This window comes from Bactrocera tryoni, chromosome 5 (genome assembly GCF_016617805.1).
Source record: "Bactrocera tryoni isolate S06 chromosome 5, CSIRO_BtryS06_freeze2, whole genome shotgun sequence".
NCBI classification, from domain to species: Eukaryota; Metazoa; Arthropoda; class Insecta; order Diptera; family Tephritidae; genus Bactrocera; species Bactrocera tryoni.
The window spans coordinates 28,100,630-28,120,843 of NC_052503.1; the positions used below are offsets into that span (position 1 = coordinate 28,100,630).

General features: G+C 35.7%; 2 protein-coding genes across 3 annotated transcripts in view; one reads left to right on the forward strand and one right to left on the reverse strand.

Moving 5' to 3' along the window:
• Positions 1-1,314: 1,314 nt before the first annotated feature.
• Positions 1,315-17,608, reverse strand: LOC120776935. Its single transcript, XM_040108012.1, has 4 exons — positions 17,552-17,608; positions 7,024-7,413; positions 6,436-6,557; positions 1,315-2,896 (listed from the first exon to the last, which is right to left on the reverse strand). The coding sequence occupies exons 2-4, from the start codon at positions 7,389-7,391 to the stop codon at positions 2,610-2,612; spliced, it is 777 nt and encodes a 258-aa protein (XP_039963946.1). The 5' UTR covers positions 7,392-7,413; positions 17,552-17,608; the 3' UTR covers positions 1,315-2,609.
• LOC120776934 (glutamate decarboxylase) overlaps positions 14,305-20,214 on the forward strand; it is a 63,085-nt gene continuing 57,175 nt past the window's right edge. Inside the window, exon 1 of one of the 2 annotated variants that reach the window (XM_040108009.1) lies at positions 14,305-14,432. The gene's annotated coding sequence lies outside the window, so the exon portion shown is untranslated. Of the gene's footprint in view, positions 14,433-14,488; positions 14,828-20,214 lie in introns of those variants that run through there. The other variant, XM_040108010.1, reaches the window with a different exon arrangement.

The following is a 20,214-nucleotide window of genomic DNA, read 5'->3' on the forward strand; positions in this document are numbered from 1 at the left end:
ATAGATTTCAAAATTAAAATAAAAAAGCTATTAGTTTGTTGTGAAAGTTAAAAAAAGAGTTTTTTAAATTAAATTATAAAATACAATTTAAAAACTAGTAATTTTTATAAAAATTAAGAAATTAAACCTAAAACCGATATAAAATATTTGAAAAAAAAAATTTAATATTTTCTTTTTTGTGATTAATTAAAAGGTACAAGCTTTTGAGTATTTTTTACGTGCTTCAAAAATACTCACTTAAAAACAGTAATACTGTAAATTAAACAAATTTGAGAATTTGGAAGCTGTGTTTACTAACTCAGCACAGTTTTCAAATAAGTTAACAAAAATAGCAAATGGAGTTTAGATTTCAAAATATTTAAAAAACCTTAAAAAAATTAAATTTCAATTTAAATTTTTTATAATTCTAAAACCTGTCAAAATATTTTCGATTACATTTTTCAAAACTTTTTTTTGTTTGAAAATTCGTCGAAAACTTTTCCTTTACATTTTTGAAAACATTAAATTTTAAATTTTTTTTAAATATTTCTTATAATTTTAAAATCTGTCGAAACATTTTCCAGTACATTCTTAAAATATTAAAAAAAAACAGTTATTTGAAAATCTGTAAAAATTTTTGAATAGATTTACAAATTTTAATTAATTATTAATTTGTCTTAAAACTTTAAAAAATAGTTTACAAAAATATCTAAAATTATAAATAAATATAATTGATAACACGCCGAATATACAAAAAAATTAAAAATATTTAATAGGAGTATTTGTGTTAGCATATTTAAATATTTTTTTAATTAGAAGTATTTTTTTTGCATTGAACTTTTCAAATATTTTTCTCGATTTTTTTTAATTTTAAAAATTTTCAAAAAATTTCCATTACATTTTACAAATTTTTTAATTTAAAATCTGTCAAATCTTTCAAAAATGAATTTTGAAGTTTTGGTTCATTATTACTTTGTTTTAAATGTATTAAAAGTTCATTTAAAAAAATTAAATTTTTTAAAGAAAATTAGTTATTTTTTGTAAAATAAAATTAAAAAAAAAACTAATTTCCTCAAAAGAAAACATTTAAATAAGCATTTCATTATGACTACTTTGATTTTATGCCATTTTTTAATTTGAAAAAAAAAAAATTTTAACAAATAATTATTTTATTATATTTTTTATATTAAATTTCTTCAAAAAATTAAAAAAAAAAATAATGAGTTTTTGTCAAAAAAAATTAATTTTTCAGAATCACTTTTTATGATAATTCCTTCGATTTTATGCCATCAACAAAAAACCTTAAAAAAACGAAAACAACAAAATTTTCTTTTAAAAACCAGCCTCTAACTCGAAATGTTGCACAATATTTCATATTAACGCATTTAATTATTTAACATTTTGTGTTTTGTTTTTCTTTTTAACCTACAATTAGTCTACACTCTGAGATTTGTATGCCAGCTGGCATTTGTGCGTCCGCCACCGCTTGCGGCAAACCACACGCCGCCATGCTGGCATCCTGGAAGCCCTTTGGTGATTTTGTTGTTCTTATTTTGCATTCACTTTTTCCTTAAGAAAATTGTGCAACAATAACTGTGAAACAGAAAACCGTTAAGATTATTATAGATAACGGTACATAAATACATACAAATGCATGTGATTATGAGCTATGAATTAGTGCATAAGAGATTATACATTATGTATAGATAGTATGTATGCAGATGTGTGTGTATATATGTCTATATGTATGTATATATTGGCCTACATCACCTTGATAGCTATATAACTATATATCTATATATATATCTTTATATGCAATTGTCTTACAATCTCGTTTTCTTCCAGTTTCGTGTCGCTTTATGCCTATAATTGTATTTGTAGTTGTGAATTTTTGTTTACGTTAGTTTAACGGTAAATTTTTCATTAACTATAATTCAAATTAATTACAAATTAATTGATTCGCATAGGGATTGAGTATTTTTTTTTAATTTTTTTTTTGGATTTTTGTTTTAATTTTCTTTATTTTTTTGCACGCTTCGTAGTTCTCCTTCGCCTTGCAGTGCCATGCCGCCATCTTGTGTGACTAATTTGAGCGCATAAGCCGCTATAACAAAAACAACAAACAAAATTCAACAAAAACCAACCACAATCAACAACAATCAACAACAACACAAACAAATAACGGTGTAATAAAAACTCAAATCTTTTGCGAAAAACTTTCTTATTTGGAGCATACAAATCCGATTTAGTTTTGAAGTTAAAATTTTCACAAATCATTTACATAAATACATTGTGCTTACATATGTATGTGTGTTGCATAATTAACTATATACTTTAAACGTCTGTACGAAAATATATGTATGTATATTGTGTGTCATAAACAATAACGAACTACCAACAACAATAAGTTGTTGGTGTTTTTGTCGTCGTCAAAAATAAATTTTAAACCTTAGAGACCGCGCAGAGTAGTAATAACCAGCCATCAATTTCGCACAACATCGACACACTGTCTTCAACTGTCAACTTCTGTCATCAGCTGTCACCTGTGTCTGTCCACATTTCAATTTCAATTTGTTTGCATGTGTGTGGACCTTGTGGTTGGCATAGCGTTTCGCTGCTCTGCTAGACTTCTAAAAAAACGGCGCCAAATCACAATTGCAGAGTGACCCGCCATCGCCGGTTTTGCACAAAGAGACGCACAGCTCCTTCCAGTCTGGTGTGGTGCTCTCATCTGACGATCTATTTGATAAATTGGTCTTATCGACCTCCAGCTGGCAGCTGCTACAGCCGATCAGCGTTGTACCGCCATGCTCACAGAAGCTGCCACACGCCATATTACGTAATTCATACTGGCATGTCATGTTGGAGAAGGTAATCGAAGCTACTTCTTCGGGCTGACAGTCGCAACTAACATCACCTATACGGTAGGGATTTGGCGGAGAGAGAAAGAAAAAGAGAAAGTTTTTTATTAATAGATAAAGTGGCAAGAAGTTCGGGTTTTGATTATATGGAGAAAGTTATAGAATGTTAAGTTTTTTGAGGAAATTTTTCTGTGAAAGATTTTTTAAAGTAGACATGAGGTCTATTGTTGAAAATATTGTTATGTGAGGAAGAACTATTAAACTTAAGCATACTAAAAAACTGACTAATTGATTCCAAAAAAATATATGGTTGCGTATTTGCTCTTATCGAAAGGAGAATGAAATCATTATATTTCAGTTTTATTTTGGGAAGTATTCCGAAAGCATGTTACGAAAATTTATGCGTTTTAGATGCATCGTTATCGCTGTTCATTCCGATCCTACTTAATATTAAGATTTGATGTTGGCGTCTACCGAAGTTCTAAACAAAGAGCCGCTTCGACTTGAGTTCAACAACATTGGTACGCTAAGTCCGCATTTATACTGTGGAAGTGGCAACTCACAACTTCACCGTAAAGTTTGACATTTTTAATAGAACGTTTTAACAATAGAACGTTTAAAATAAACATCTCGGTAAAAAAATGGAATTAAATTGGGAACATTTTCGCCGATTATTTTTTACAACTTTCGACGTAAATTATCTCAGCGTCAGTGCGTCGATGAACTTAGTTAAATTTTTGGCTTCATCAAAGACCAGTGTTGCTATGATGAATTCAATCGAGGTTGGAGATCACTCCAAGACGAACTTGGAGAAGGTCCATGATCGACAGTGCGAGCTTTCACAAAGCGACTGAAACAACTGCATTTTTGAGCACTTAAAACGTCGATTTGAAGTGCCATTCACCGTATAGTCCTGACTTTGCGGCGAATGACTTTTTTATTCCCGCAAAGAAAACGTAAACTAAAATACCAACGTTTTTCGACACCTGATAAGACCGTTGATGCATTCAGAACGCATGTTTTGGAGATACCTCAATCAGAGTGGCAAAAGTGCTTTAGAACTGTAGACACCTTTTAATGTTCGATAGATCGGTTGAAAATTGTAGTATTTTTAAGTGTTTTTTTGAGAAAACGCTAGATTTGATTAATCTATTTTTTATTAATATTTTTGGTGTAATATAAACAAGGAAAGCGGTTACGGACGAAGTTGTGAAAAATGCACAAATAAAAATGGATGAGCATAAAAATAGGAAAATCTAATTGCTGGCACTCAAAAGATACCAAAGGAACCTGTTCTAAATAAATTTCAACCATTATGGTGTCCACGATATTCACCGGACCTGGCACCCATGAACTTTTCTCTTCTCAGACCTCAACAAAAAAGGGCACAAAGAAGAAATCGTCACGACAAAGATGGGTCATCTTCCGTTAACTCACTTTTAACTTTAAAAATCGGTGTAATACCGCCACATTACAGTACTGAAAATCACTTCAATTAAGATGCCGTAACCAGCCATTCATTTTTTCTTATATTTTTTGGGATTACAATAATGAGTTACATACATACGTACATGTAACCTGGTCTACGGTTCTCTTTTTTTTGACACCTAAGCCCCCTTTCCGTAGACCAGGTCACATATATTGAAGTCTATGTTCGTACCTATGTAAGTATAAACTAGATATGTAGTTAGTTAATAGCTGGTATTCATTATAACTTTTTCTGATCTCGCTACATTGAAGGCCCACACTTATGTAGTAGTAATGGATTGATAGTCATCGTAGTTCGGATGAACTGTATCCGTGAAAACAAATACAGATGTGCACCCGCGTCCGTCTATGTAATCGAAACAAATCCGGTTTTTTATTCGGGCAAGTACTACTAGCTCGTCTACATTCCTCAAAACGGAACTCATTGGCACGCTATGATAACAACAAAAAGAAAATATCTAACACACTAACTGATTCCCATCTTTTTGATAATTTTTTTTGGATACATATCTATCACTTGAGAAGGGATGATTTCCTTTTTGCAAACGAAAACTGAAAGACTGAGAACAGTTTTGGTTCTAAAAAGGATCCCAATGCTCTTAAACCTTGCTTAAATCATATTTTTTGTCATATATATGACATGAGATTTTTTGATATTTTGCATTAAGCAAGTAAATTCACTACTTTGAAAAGACTATATAATAATAAAAAATTTTGTGCTCTGCATAAAAGGAACTAGAAAATAAACCAGTGATTTATATATTGGTCTATGCTACTTATTCGACATGATATGAAGGAGTGCTCAGTACATTTGACGTATAACTTTTAAAGTAATATTTTATGATAAAATTTATTTAGATCTTTTTTGTAGAACGAAAATTTTTGTATATGAATGTCATTATTTTTATTTGCAGATTTGGAGAAAAATACCAAAATTTCCATTTAAAATGTATGGGAAAGAAAGGAATTATCTGGGAAAGGTTTAAATTGAAAGCAGAGCTCATTTATATTGGCCCTTGTTTTTGGAAAAATTGATACTTCAATGGATGTAGGTGAAAACAAAAAACAAAAAAAGCTTTAACTTCGGTTGCACAAATACCGATCGTTCAGTTTGTACGGCAGCTATATGCTATACCATAGTAGTATAGTAGTCCGATAGACAGTCAAACGTCCAGCTCGTCATGCTGATAATTTATATATTTATTTTATAGCGTTTCCGACGTTTCCTTCTTGGTTTTAAATACTCTGTGGCTAACTTAATATCACTGTTTAGCATAAAAAACAACTTGGAAAACATTTAACACTAACTTAACCTGATATCAAAGCATATATGATCATCCTATCATTCATTTAGAATTAGTACAAGATAATGATTGCTCAATCACTTTTCACATCACACAATCACATAATAGTTTAAACTCATTATTATATACCCCTGTTCCTTAGAGTCATAATGATTATGTGTGTTATGTAACCAAAATTTATGAAGCATATGTTTGGGTAATCTCTTTTATCTTTTTTAGCTTTTTAAAAGAAATTGCTTGTTGCTATTTTAAAAAAAATTATAAGTTTAGGAGTATCTAATGGAATTCCAAGCAATTTGCAGCAAATATGAAATTTCAAAGTATCATCAAAAATTGTTTGATTACTTGAAAAATGCTCAAAGGCGTGATAGTTGCTCTTTACAAATCGAATTTTTCATTTTTCGTGTGCTGTTACCGAGTTTGAGCATAAAACTTAAGTTTGGACTAATATACCACACATATAATCTCTAAAACATTTGAAGCCTAACTAGGCTATATTAAGTTTTCTAAGAAGTTTTTAACACCCAAGACATCAGAGACCATAAATTTCTGTATATAATCGATTTAGTCATGTCCATCTATCTGTATAAGCTCAAATTAGTCTCTCAGTTTTCCAGATATCAAGCTGCATAAGAAGCTGCTCACTTGCCAGAATTGACGAGATAGAAGAGCATATAGCATAGAGCTGCCAAGCAAACTTACCAAACAAAGTTTTTGTAAATATAAACTTTTGTGTCTATGAAAACTATTCTAGCTTCGGTGCAGCCGAATTTAAAATTTTTTCTTACTTATATCGAACTTACCGAGCTGTAGCTTGCAGAGGTCCTTGCAAATCTCATTTTTGTTGTCTGCAAAGTATGATGGAAGCGACGGCTTGTCAGTGCTGTGACAGTAGGCAAGACATGGCGGCCCGCCTAGGCCAGCTCTGCAATTATCAAAGTAAAGTAAGGCTAAGCGTTAGCAAATATCTGCGCTTGTTCTAAAATCTACATTAAAATGCATTAAAACTTTGGTTTAAGCACACAAATTATAAAACCCGAAAATTCGCTTAAATTTCAACACAACAACACATTTTAAGCTGCTTTCACAACACGCTTTGCATTAATCCACTTTTGACCTTAATGAAGATCTTATCACTTGCCACAAAACTTTTGCTGTCGGCTAATTGAATTATGACATAAGTTTGAGCTGAGTTTATTTTTTTTTTTTGATATACACAGACAAATATACATATACACACTCACATATTTAACATATATACACTCACATTTGTATATACGCACTTAAACAACACCAACACACAACTTCTTTTTGCTTCAATTTTATGCGAAAAAAATAGTTCCTTTTCCACTTTTGCTCAAAGTTATTGCAGCTTGCAACAGTTGACTTACCCGCAGAGCTGCTGACACACCGAACTCCAATCCTGAACTACACTCTTCGGCGTGCTGATGTTGACAGTGAAAGCGTCGCCGTTGCCGTTGTCCTCGAGGCTCAACGCTCTTTGGCTTTGATACTCAGCGTTTGCGTGCTGCTTGCCAGCGTCAAGGATGCTAGTTACATTGTTGTTGTTAATGTTGCGGCTTTTGTTTTTGTAGTTGTTGTCATTTTGGTAGCTGCTTGCTTTGCGTGCAACCCCTATTGTGGGCAGTGATGACGTCACAACGTAATTTACCACCGTTTTGGCAGGCACATGACGCGCCTGCGCCAAACCGATTGTGGCAACAACCAATAGCAGCGTGCGGAAAAGAGTTAGCGCCATATTTTTTCTTTATACAAACGAGCTGTGGGGCAAAGTAGCGTTGATAAATTAACTGGCAAACATACATATACATATGTGAGAGGTAGTGGGTACGCTGTGTGTGGCGCCACCGCAATGTGGGCGTTGCGACTCATGTGGCAGTGTGAAGTGCGAGTTGTTGGCGGTAAAGTGGCACCTTCGGGAGCAATATGGCTGTCAGCGAATGCGGAAGTGAGGTGCAAACGCAGCTATGTATATTCGTATGCATGTATATCTGTGTGTATGTATGTGTGTGTGTGTCGTAAGTGCTGCAAACAGCAAATTTTGTAAGGCGGGTGGTATGAGCAACATTGGCTGCAGGCTACAGTAGTTGCATGTGTGGTTTCACATATATGTATGTATATGTATGTATATGGGTATGTGTGTATATGTAATTTTTTGTAATTTTGTGTGTGTGTTTCTAACAATGCAAGCAAAATATACTCATAATAAAGGCGCTGCAGCAGAAAACGGGAGCGCACATACATATATACATATATAGGTGAATATTTATGTATGTATATGTGTATGTATAACACGTACGGCAAACTAGCTATGTGTTTTTGTGCGTAATTGGCGTTCAAATGCAATTATTGAGCGATGTTGCATGCAAATGATGGCGCTGCCGCCTTTGTTGCTTTTGTGCTGCGCCAACCAATTGACGCCATTGTGCGGCGCTGCTGTTGCGCAACATTGCAACACTTTGTGTGGGCAACGATTTATCGTATATTTTGTATTATTTTTTGCACGTAAGTAGTAGTACCTGAAGGGTAGACGGGCGGCGATTTGGGTTGCCGACTAATGGCATTATGTACGTGGACGTTCAGTACTGTATCCTTATTCAGCGGGAACTTTTCAATATATAAGGAAAAATTTTATATATATATACAGTTATATTTATGCATTTAAATGAGATTGTTTACATAAAGTTGTATTTTATGCCTAAAAACGATCGATATTTCCAAATATTCAGTATTTTGACACTTTAAAGTTTTAAATGCAAGGAAATTCCAGAGAAGCCGAATATTATTGATTCGGTTTCTGAGTTTTCCTCTCATTTCATTGAAATCACCTGGACCAACACTTTGTTTTCAAAGATTACAACTATTAATTTTTTCCAGTACCGTTACGAAATTTCCTTGGAAATACCCTAAAAAAAATTCCCTGAAAATTTTAGCCGTTAATATAAACATTAAAGAGCTATACCAGTGCGACACTTTCAAAAAAAAATATATTTTTTTTTTTGCTTTTTCGATAGTTTATATATTCAAAAATATCCTGTGAAATCGGAAAGGTCGTATCTTGGATAGTTTTTGAATGGCAGCGTTCTACACAGGACATTTTTCAAATTTGCTGACATCGTAACTCAACGAGAAATTGTCCGATTGACTTCAAATTAAAACTGGGTATAGTTGAATATATTTGTTATATAATGTACTACGATCTTTTTGATTGGTTGAATATTGTCATTTTGGCATTAAAAAAAAAGGCAATTTTTTTCGTAAAAAAACGATTTTTTTTTTCAAAATTACGCAATTTTCTTAATTTTTGATATTTTTCAAAAATCGTAGTCCATTGTATAGGAAATATATTTAAGTTTAATAAACATTTTGAATTTTTTTGTTTCAGCTACTCATTCGACCGGAATCATGCCAGCAGTTGAGGCACTTTTTTTCAGCATTTCCGCAGACAGCACATTACTCTGTTATTTTCCAATATTTTTGTAAAACAAAAAAATGTTTAATATAGCTAAAAAAATACTTTATTACTTCAATAGAACGTCGAAACCTTCCATTTAGTACTTTCTTTTAAAAAAATTCACAAAAATCGGCTAATTTTTCATGCGTCACACTGGTATAGCCCCTTAAGAAATGGACCAAGGCATGTAAAACTTTTCTATAGAAAATACACTACAATCGTGATTTTTTATCTTTAAATTCCTACAGATCAGAGGTATTTTATGGCATCGCTTTGACTTTAGACGCATATTCCTCAGAATTGTTCACTCTACAAAAGTGCCCAGTGCAACAAACCGGTGTGGTAGTACGGGGCTCTAAACCTGGTTTTTCCACGAAATTCGCATTTTTTGTATATAACTCGTAAATGACAAGAGCTATAGAAAAAATGTTCATGACAAACTTGTAGGAAATGTTATTTGCTACATAAAAGGTTTGAGGTCAAAATCGCTATCATTAATACGTCTCGAGATATTCGGCTTTTTATGTAAGGCTGTATGCAATTTTTATAGATTTTTTAAAACATACCATCTATAAAAATTCTATTTTTTTCCCGAACGAACCCAGAGCGTTTAATCCAAATCCAATCAGGAGAGATGATCGTGCACTCAGGCGCTGGATCTAAGGGCTTCGCGCGAGCACAATAAGCGTTGGTTAGCAACCAGCACTTGTGGCGTTGTGAAAACCTTCTGGCTCAGAATGGAACGTAAAATATCTATGTAACCACTAGCTCTTAGCAAGGTTCACATGACCGCAATGATGGGTGTTCTAACTGAAAACTGTTCCATAAGCACTCACGCGAAGAAGCTAAAGGCTTTGGAGGACGCAACTTGTCAAAGCTACAAGGAGACACTTTCTCCTTCACTCTTCAGTTTTCCCGAGACTAAGATTGAAGCATCTTGGTTGTCATACCTTCTACGGACACACCAATTTGGTAGGAGTAGATATTAACTCGCTCAATAAATTAAGGTGACAATCGACGCACTGCTATGGAGTGCAAACTCTTTGAGGGAGGTAAGTATTCACTCCGACAGCAAGGTGGCAATACTGGCTTGAGCTCGCGCACTTAGCGCTAAGCTCGCTAACCGTGCATCCAAAGCTAGTCAAGTAGTGGCTTTATTCACTGGTAATACCATCAAGCCACTTCATCATTCGACTCGTTTGGGTGCCAGGTCATAGCGGAATCGCGGACAACTGCAAAGCCGATGAGCTAGCCAGAGGGGGTTCCTTGCGTCGCACACATCGGATTACGACCGAGTTGGATCTCCATTGGCATCGCGCGTTCTAGCATTGAAACAATAGATATCACGTGAGCTTAGCAAGGGGTGGACGAGAATCCACTCCTGTGCGACGGCAAAATCATTTTGGTCTAGAATAGAGCGTGGAAGATCTAAAAGATGGCATAAAGGTGTGTTATGAGTCAAAATGTACGATGGAGTTGATGCGTGAATATATTGTCCAGAGTTAGGCTTAAGGTAACCTTTTAAGTTGCCGGACCACTGCAGGATATTTCAAGCAGAGGTCTTTACTATAGCGGAAGCCGCCAAGTTGGCCTCTATTGCACCTGCAGACAAATTCATAGTCAACATGTACATGGACAGCCAAGCAGCAATCAAGGCAAAAACCTCGTATCGCATAACGGACAGATGTCTTGCAAAGCAGGGCAGCCGTGGAAAGTGTTGTCAGAAGCAAGCAACTTCACTTTTACTGGCTGCCAGGTTACAACGGTATCGAAGGCAATGAAATAATGGACGAGATTTCCAAGTGTTCGGCTAACATCGAAGAACGTGATCAACATTGGGACAACGATTTTGACAAAAGCTTGGTAAAGATAATCAAAACCCAATGAAGCGAGCTACCTGCGTGCAAAACAGCAAAAGTCATGTGCAAAATAGTATATTAGAAGTACACCAAATTCTTAATGGCATTCAATAGAAAATACTATGGGAACATGATCGGTATACTAACTGGTCACAGTCTGGTGGCGACACACGCCCGCAGGATGCGGCTGACAGAACCAGACGACTGCAGAAAATGCCTAGAACAGGGCACCAGGGAAACAATGGAGCATCTCTTGCGTACCTGTTCCGCATTGGCAAGAATACGCTGTAAGCATCTGGGAACCCCACAGTATGATACACTGAAGGAGATATCGATAGTGAGGCCATAGAGTCTGTGAAAACTCGCGTCAAGCGCAGGCATCCTAAACGATGACTACTTCTCATGGACCTAGTAACTGAACTCCATCTGGTATCGCAAAGGACCAAACTGGTTTATGAGTGGCTTATTGGCCTACCAGATTAACCTAACTTAACCTAACCTTTAATCAAAGGTAAACATACCAGATAATTAACCTGCAAAGTAACATTCTGGGAAAATCAACAATTATTTCGAACCAGTTTTAATTATTAAAAAATTGTGTGGAATTGGTAATTAATCGGCCAATTTCATTACATTAAACAGTTTCCTACTACAAATAGTCTGCTAAAATAGTTCTAGACCGTCTTGCAACTTAGAAAATTAAGCATATTCTGAAATTTTTTTAAATATTATTCGATCCTTAAACGAATTAACAAATATAAAATAATATTGAGCTGAAAAGCTGTAAAAATCGCAAACTTCCACTTCTTTTGTTTAATAAATTTCCATATATAGGTCATATTATATCAATCAAATCAATATGTGAGAGGTTAAGTCAATTTCGAACAAAAATAAACAATATTACCTGATCCTAACGCAATTTCTACGTTCTTTATGGTATAAACAACAGAATATAGGCGACAACATAATTAAATTTCAATTTTAAAACTTGCGTCAGGAGGCCTTTAGGTCCATTAGAAATATTTATTTAGTAAACACATGCGAGCGTCATCACCCACGAAATACCCATAAAGAACCTAATGTGTACCCGACTACACATGTACTAACATATATTTGAAGAAGAATACATAGTATGTACGTGAAAGTAAGAAAGCTTGGTGGGATACCTCATTCCAGCGACTGCTTAAGGACAAGCTCTAAATCTAGCACAAAGTGCCAACGTCAGCACGGAAAATCCATACACAAGGCCCTACCACACTTTGACACATACAGGGAATACTCGTAAGGCTCGTATATCTCATGTGTTTATATACTAATAAAAATATATAAATTCGGTAATATATATACATATATACATATAAATATATATACAGCAACTGCACTTTATATCCACATGCGGTACAGTGGATTAATCTCAAAATATTGGATATATTTACGATGTAAGGCAATGCCCAAATATGTAACAGTTGGTGCTAAACTATTTTTAGTTGTTTGTTCGTATACGACTGACAGGTTTATTGATGGCCAGTATTTATTGAATGTACGTATGTCATCAGTATTTATTATACCCTGAACAGGGTATATTAAGTTTGTCAGGAAGTTTGTAACGCCCAGAAGGAAGCGTCGGAGACCCTATAAAGTATATATATAAATGATCAGTATGTCGAGCTGAGTTGATTTAGCCATGTCCGTCTGTCTGTCCGTCTGTCTGTCTGTCTGTATATATACGAACTAGTCCCTCAGTTTTAAGTTATCGTTTTGAAATTTTGCGAGCGTCATTTTCTCTTCAAGAAGCTGCTCAAGAATATTGTTAATTATAAGTTTAATTTCAATATATATGCATTTATACTGTAGGCAAATGGCTTCGTGATATTCAATATATTTTTTTTTTGTTGAGAGTAGGCATCATTGGAGTCTGATTTTGTAAACTTTTACACTTGTGATATAGAAAGTTTTCCCTAAAACATACCACAGTCGATTTTTCTAAGCTACACTTGAGGCAAATTTTTAATCAACAAAATCATTCACCGTATACAGCAACAGATGGCAATCAATTGATGTCAGTTTTAAATTATACTATTAATGCATAAGAACATCCCAACCACGCACCCGCAACTTGAGGCGAGTAACTTTCCTTTCCTATTAGCCAAATCTGACCGCTTCTCGGAAATTGCTTTCTTTTTTCGTAGATAATTCACTGCCAATGCCAGTGTTTAGTGCTACAGATTAATAAACACTCTTCACATTTTCACCTACCTAGCTTGTGTTTTCACCTTTAAAAAAAAAACATAAAAGATTTCATATTTGCTCTTTGCTGGTGCCTTTCTTTGATGCGTGCTCGAACAAGTAATGACAGAACTGTCTGAGAAGTTTCTAGTATGAGGTCTCATCTTTCTATCTCACCACGTATCAAATACCATCAACTTTTACCGATTTATGAGATTTACAGTCGATACCTTTTGTGTTTCGCCTAGTGATCTACCATTACTTGCGAAGTCACAAGAACCGTTTCCACGACAGTCGGGTCTACGTAATCGGAAAGGACCCGGATTTTTTATCCGCTCAAGGACTGTCAACTCTGCCGCTACAACAACAACGACTTGATCTTTATTTACAGATCTTTCTCTGTAAATAAATTGGTCTAACCAGCTCTGCTCTCTCAGCAAAGTTTGTTTTCTCTAGTCGAGAGGTCTTTAATTGGCAATTTTCCAAACAAATAATTGCCCTAGCCTAAAGAGGTTAAAACGAAAACACCTTGGTTGTAATACTTTCATCTAACTAAGTGAAGTAGTGGGAGTAGTAGTGGAAATGGATAAGGATTTCTAGGTATCATGGCATTGTCAAAACGTAAAATTTAACTTTGCGAAAGATTCTATTCTCTCTTTTACTAAAGACAGTTTCTTCACCAAAAATTCATCATGTTATGATGAAAAGTAAGTATTTTTATAATACAAGGCCTTACTATGAAAGCTATTAGTAAAGCCTTGATCACTGTACCTTCGACTGCGCGAATTAGCCATTCCATGCTTAACATAACTGTATATAGCGAAAGTGTTTGGCTTTAGCACTAACACTACACCAACTACACAAATACCTTAAACAATGTACTTCATACCTTACTCATATATACTACAGGCAGAACCCCTCCACCAATTTTGCCGAAATTCCGTATATGACTTTGCTGCACAAAAATACCAACTGCTGTGGTGGGCATGGCAAGTGGGCGCCGCAGCAGCGGCAGCAGCGTTGCAAAGTGGCGTTGGCGAAACCACCAACAGCCTGGCCGTTGGTACATAAGTCCAGGAGCGATGCGTTGCTGGCGCCATATTTGCCACATCCGTTAAGCCAAGAGCTACAACGGCAGCAAGAGCAGCAGCAGCAGCAGGACTCACGAGACAACAGTCGCTTGCAAGCTTTTCGTCTAATTTGTTGTGTAATCATTGTTGCTGTCTTCTAGTAAGCATATGTAAGTGCATATGCATGGACTTAGTGCTGTTGTTGTTATTATTGCATTGATTGTGATAAATATTGCATTGTTGTTGTTAATAGCTGATAACAATATATAATAATTGTTGTTGTTGCTAAATGTATACATTGTGTGTACTGGTTTTGTTGTAAACAAAACTGTTGTTGTTTTTGTGCGTGAAAATCCAGTGTTAATTACCGTAAAGTGTGCATCAATCACTGACTGAAATCACAAATAATAACTGATACCGTTATCGATTGCTATACATACACGCGCACACTGCTTACATACTTGTAGTTGTTGTTGTTGTCGATACGCGTAGAAACGCAGAGTTGCAAATATTTTCGCTTATCTAGGATACAAAGCCTATCTGCGCTATCTAAGTACAGATCAAGGTAATCAAACAAACTGAATAATAAACATATACTCAAATAACTGTAAACATATACATACATACATATATACAGATATACACATGTGCGCAAAATGTTTGTTTTCAGAGTTAGAAAAAACAACCTTGAAGTCGAATTAAGATTACTGAATAGTGAAAACAGATATTAATATTGATTTTGATCGGTCAGTTGGAATGATAGCTGTAGGTTATAGTAGTTCGATCTGATTGTGCAATACTTTATACTAAATATCGTTAAGACATCTGGTAAAAAAATAAAATTTCCTTACAAGGACTTGATTTTGAACGAACAGTTTATATTTCTTATAGTTGCCCAATATCGGTGGTTCCGATAAATGAGCACTTTCTTTGGAAGAAAACAACGTGTGCAAAATTTCAGTTCCATACAAATTTTGCGTATGTTACATCTAGCGAGATTGGCGGACATGGATAAATCGACTTCATCTTTATTAGGACGAGTCGAGACCCGTTTCATATCCAAAAAACCACCAGAAGCATTCGAACGAACTCGAGAGAGATGTAGAGCTCTCGTGCCATCTCTTTATCACTTGCTTGACGATTTTCAAGCACCATATCCTTCATTAGTTGAAGAAGTCGATGGTCGTCCAGAGCGAGGCATGTCTTCAACAATCTCTTAACCGTCTTTGAAGGTTTTGTACCTCTCGTAGGCTTGCGTTTTTATAAAACAGAATCACCGTAAGCCTTTTCCAACATTTGAAATATCATTTACCCGGGAAATTTAAATTACAATTTCCAGATACTTTTTCGTATATACCGATTTCAATTAGATTAAAGCCTTCCCATCCTTAAAAGTTCAATACCAATGCACGCAGTGAAGCCACAGTAAATATTAAAAAAAAAAATGTCGGAAGAAACTGTAACTTGTGTTCTATATATCCGTTCCAAATGTCAATAATGACTAAAGGGATCATAAATATGTGTCCATTTCGATGTTATACTCATTTTACTCGTCTTATTTATGTTCAAGGTAGATTACGATATAAGTATGTTAGGGTTTACTCGTGTCGCCCACACATAAATACAAAGCCATACAAGTGGGGCTCCTTCGATTCAGACTTCAAGACACTCATAGCATTGCCATTCGAAATTTGATTTAGATGATGCTGATTTAAGCTAATCGCTTAAGAAATAAACTTTTCAGTTTAGTGGGATACGATGCGTTATTTTTCTTCTTGGTCCTTGTAGAGATACTACTTGGTTCAAAAATGCTATATAAAGCACAAATTACCACATGTACCAAGCTCCGTCCAGATAACTCAATATTTACTTCAGTTAGGGCGCGCACGTGCTGACGGACAGACAGTATCCTGGAATCCACTGTCACTTTTTATAAATATACATATGTATGTATATAACTCTGGATCAATCTCGATTATTTTTAAGGTAAAACAAGAAAAAACGTTAACTTCGGCTGCACCGAAGCTAATATACCCTTCACAGGTGCATTTCTTTTAGTAACTATGTGTTCAGTTTGTATGGAAGCTACATATATGCTATAGTAATCCGATCTGAACAATTTTTTCGGAGATTACATTAGTATGTGGCATGTTAGAAAATAATCTGTACTAAATTTGGTGAAGATACATTGTCAAATGTGAAAATTTTCCTTACAAGAACTTGATTCCGATCGTTCAGTTTATTTGGCAGCTATATGTTATAGTGGTCCGATATCGGCGGTTCCGACAAATGAGCAGCTTCTGTAAGAGAAAATGACATTTGCAAAATTTCAAAAGGATGTCTTAAAAACTGAGGGACTAGTTCGTGTATATACAGACGGACGGACAGACAGACAGACGGACATGGTTAAATCGACTCAGCTCAAAATACTGATCATTTATATATATACTTTATAGGGTCTCCGACGATTCTTTCTGGGTGTTACAAACATCGTGACAAACTTAATATACCCTGTTCAGGGTATAAAAATTGCCAAAAGTGTGCTCAATAATGTACAAAAGTTCCGAATAAAATTACTTAATCCATATTAAAAAAATAAATTCGCAAAAAAAGTCATTTTTTAGCATGAAAACCTTACACAAATGTACATTAGACATAGTATGAGAAGACTTAATAGGAGTCGAGCTAAAAATTGGATGATGGAAACGACACCGCCTACTTTTAGGTGTACATATCTCAAACCAGCTCTGACCGATTTCAACCAAGTACGTGACATTCCCATGCCACAGTGTCAAAATGGACGCAGTCGGACAACAACCACGCCTACTTCCCATAGCACAATTTTAAATTCCGCTTGACTCTTTCTCTTTCCAGTCGAGTTAATATCAAATATCACACATATGTACATATGTCATTTCAAGATGTTTTTATTGTAATTTTAGCTGATGCGAACTAAAAAATAGTCGAGCAATAAAACTAAGTTTAGTTCTTTCGGAATATATTTAAGTAAAGTATTGTATTAATAAAGTTTGCCACCGCCCGAAGGAATTTCCCGGGACTTGATTCTTGCAAAATGCAAGAGTATACAATTTTCTGTTGCACTCGAACTTAGCCTTTCCTTACTTGTTCATTTGAAAAATTACTTTTTCACAATATTCACCGCTTGATCAAGCATATTTAAACGAAATTTTCATTTACATTTGAATTTCAACAAATCCACATATCCACGCAATCGCTGGCGTTATTATTATTAAAGTTATATGCAATACAAATAATATACTTTTACTACCTTTATTTTCTGTATTTGCTACTCGTATTCAGTGCGTACGAAATGCTTTCCGAAATTTAGCACTTTCGACTGATTTGTTTATTGGCTCGATGTGGATATTTAAGCAGCTTATCACCGCCGCTGCTTGGCGGAAATTACTTATCAGTGCGAAAGCTTAGCAATAGAAAACGAATAAATGTTTTCGGAATATATTCCACTTTATTAACAGATCATCAATTAGCCAAAATTCATATTAACTGTGATTACTTGCTAATTACATATATGCGTCACCCAAAGTAATTGACATATCGGACGATCTAATTATATCTTTCGATTATCCGAACGTGTGCTCTCAGTCATTGGCACTTTATTGCTTTTAGATAAACGTGGCTTCATGATTTTCGCAATTTTCGCTCATCTTGCATGTGCCATATTGGACACGAAGCTGCTATTTGCATGACGCAGCAAATTAACAAGTTCGTCGGTCTTATGAGTCGGTTCGCTACACTTCTGCACAGTCTTAACGGCTTTATTTTTCACCACACGCAGTGCATCAAAGATATGTCAAGCTGTATGAGTATGACCTAGTAATAAATTTTGAGACGTCTTGAGAGAGGGGCTTAAAATATATCCACATATCTCGGCCATATCTTGTCCCACTGTTCGTTTAAGTAATAGATTACTGGTATAACATAATAATCCTGTAATATTACATATCTTTTGAAGTTATTCAAAGTATGATACATCTCTTGCTTCGTTGGTGAGCTAGAAGTCGATCCAAGCTTTTCCGTTTCCTTTTCATACACGCCTACTCTCATGAGCTGAGTGAGCGTGTGGAAACTGCCTTCCACATACTCAGTGCTCTCGTCGGGGCAACGGTATGTGCTACTTGCTGATCAATAAAAACGCCCCCTTTAAGGAACCGTCGCCCACCCTGGGACCACATTTGCATTACGTCAGGGTGGCGTTTCTTTTTTCTTATTGGGAAATTTACATCTGCACACCTGCGCCCAGGTCCCACTTTTTGCTGTGTAGCATAATTGCTGCGATTTTGTGAATAATCCCCCAATCTTCTACGGCGGTGCATTCTCGTTGCCACCGCCATATTTAAAGAACGTGTGTTCAGCGTCGTCTTCTGTGTCATCATAGTATAGGCCTGACGGCTCTTCGACTTTTCTCATTCTGTGGAAGTACTATTTGAAGTATCCGTGACTGAATAACAGATGAGTTGTGTAAAAGTCGACTTTTCCGAATTTACGGCTTGCCCATAAGTTTCGGCCTTTTATTAGTCTGGCAGTCCATCTGACACGACTCTCATTCTCCCATCTTCGTTGCCATGTTATTATTGTATCTTTCGTTATTTGTTCTATTGCACTCTTATTATTTACGGATGTTTCATTTAGCTCCCAAAGCTTTGTCTTTAATATGCCAGAAAGTTAATTGGGGCATTACCGCTTATAACCCATATTGAATCACCTGACAATGTTCGCCTGTGGTGCGGTACACTCTGACCACTACCTTACTCCGGTTTTCCTTTTTAAGCACATCTGTCCAGATCTCAGCTCCGTATTATAGGACGCTGATTGTCATCGACATTAGGAGTCTTCTCTTTCCTTAGCCGAGCTCCCTATGTTGGTCATTTATCTGCTAAATTGGGAGGTGATTTCCGTTGCCTTTCCTGCGGCGTGCTTAATTTTTACCCAAAGGTTAGTCTGGGGCATAGTCTTACGCTAGGTAGCTTACAACTTTTTCTGTTCTAAGTCGAACAGAACAGTCAGAAGTCGTTTTCATACTTATTTCGAGGGGTATATGTCTATTTGTTAGCAGTAGTAGCTCTGTTTTTTCCGTAGTGAGCTGAAAGTTGCTGGAGTCAAGCCGTATCATGATCTGATTAAGCTTTCTTCGCGCTTCTTCTTTGCCTCGTGCTATAATTAATGCTGCAATGTTATTCGCGTAACCAATTAAGTACGATTCGTCCAGCATTTCAGGTTTTGGTATAGCGTCGTAGCTGATGTTTCACATGTCTGGGCTTAGAGTGGATCCTTGGGCAACTCCTGCGTGACCGCTATCTGTCGTGATCCCTCTCTAGTTAAGCTTTTTTCTGTTGCTAAGGTAGCACCACAGCTCCGATAGCTCTGAGGTATTTTAAACCTTTTTTGGAGAGCGTATATCCAATCATCTAGTGCTATTGAAGATATTTCGGACTAATATTTGTATTTATGCCATCTACGCTGTGCGGCTTCTACATTAAAAATGACACATTTTAAAGCTCCTGGAGTTGATTTGCCGGGTCTAAAGCCATGTTGTCTAGGGGCGAGTCCTCCAGCTTCGTTCATAGCCACTTCGAATCTGGATTTGAACAGCCTTTTATAGAGCTTTCTTGGTGTGTCAAACATGCATATTGGACGGTATGTAGATGGCAAGTTGGGATCTCCTTTTCCCTTACTGATTAGCACCAGCCGTTGCAGTCGAGGCAGGCATTATACATATTCAATAGTACTGCCAGTCGCTCTGAAGCAACAACTTTCAGGATTTCTGATGGCATCCTATCCACGCCGGGTGATTTGTCGATCTTGAGCTTGCCAGTGGCTTCAACACTCAATTTACATACTGATATTAGATGATTACACAGAGAAGTCAAAGGAAATAATTTCATACTTAAAAAACGGTATATAGTACATTTA

What these genes read in the sequence shown, in the direction of transcription:
- LOC120776935 (XM_040108012.1), bottom strand. Translation starts at nt 7,391, where the DNA reads ATGGCGCTAACTCTTTTCCGCACGCTGCTATTGGTTGTTGCCACAATC. An exon ending in GTGTGTCAGCAGCTCTGCGG is followed by an intron (nt 6,558 to 7,023) that starts GTAAGTCAACTG and finishes TGATAATTGCAG; the next exon opens with AGCTGGCCTAGGCGGGCCGC. An exon ending in CCTCTGCAAGCTACAGCTCG is followed by an intron (nt 2,897 to 6,435) that starts GTAAGTTCGATA and finishes CCTACCGTATAG; the next exon opens with GTGATGTTAGTTGCGACTGT.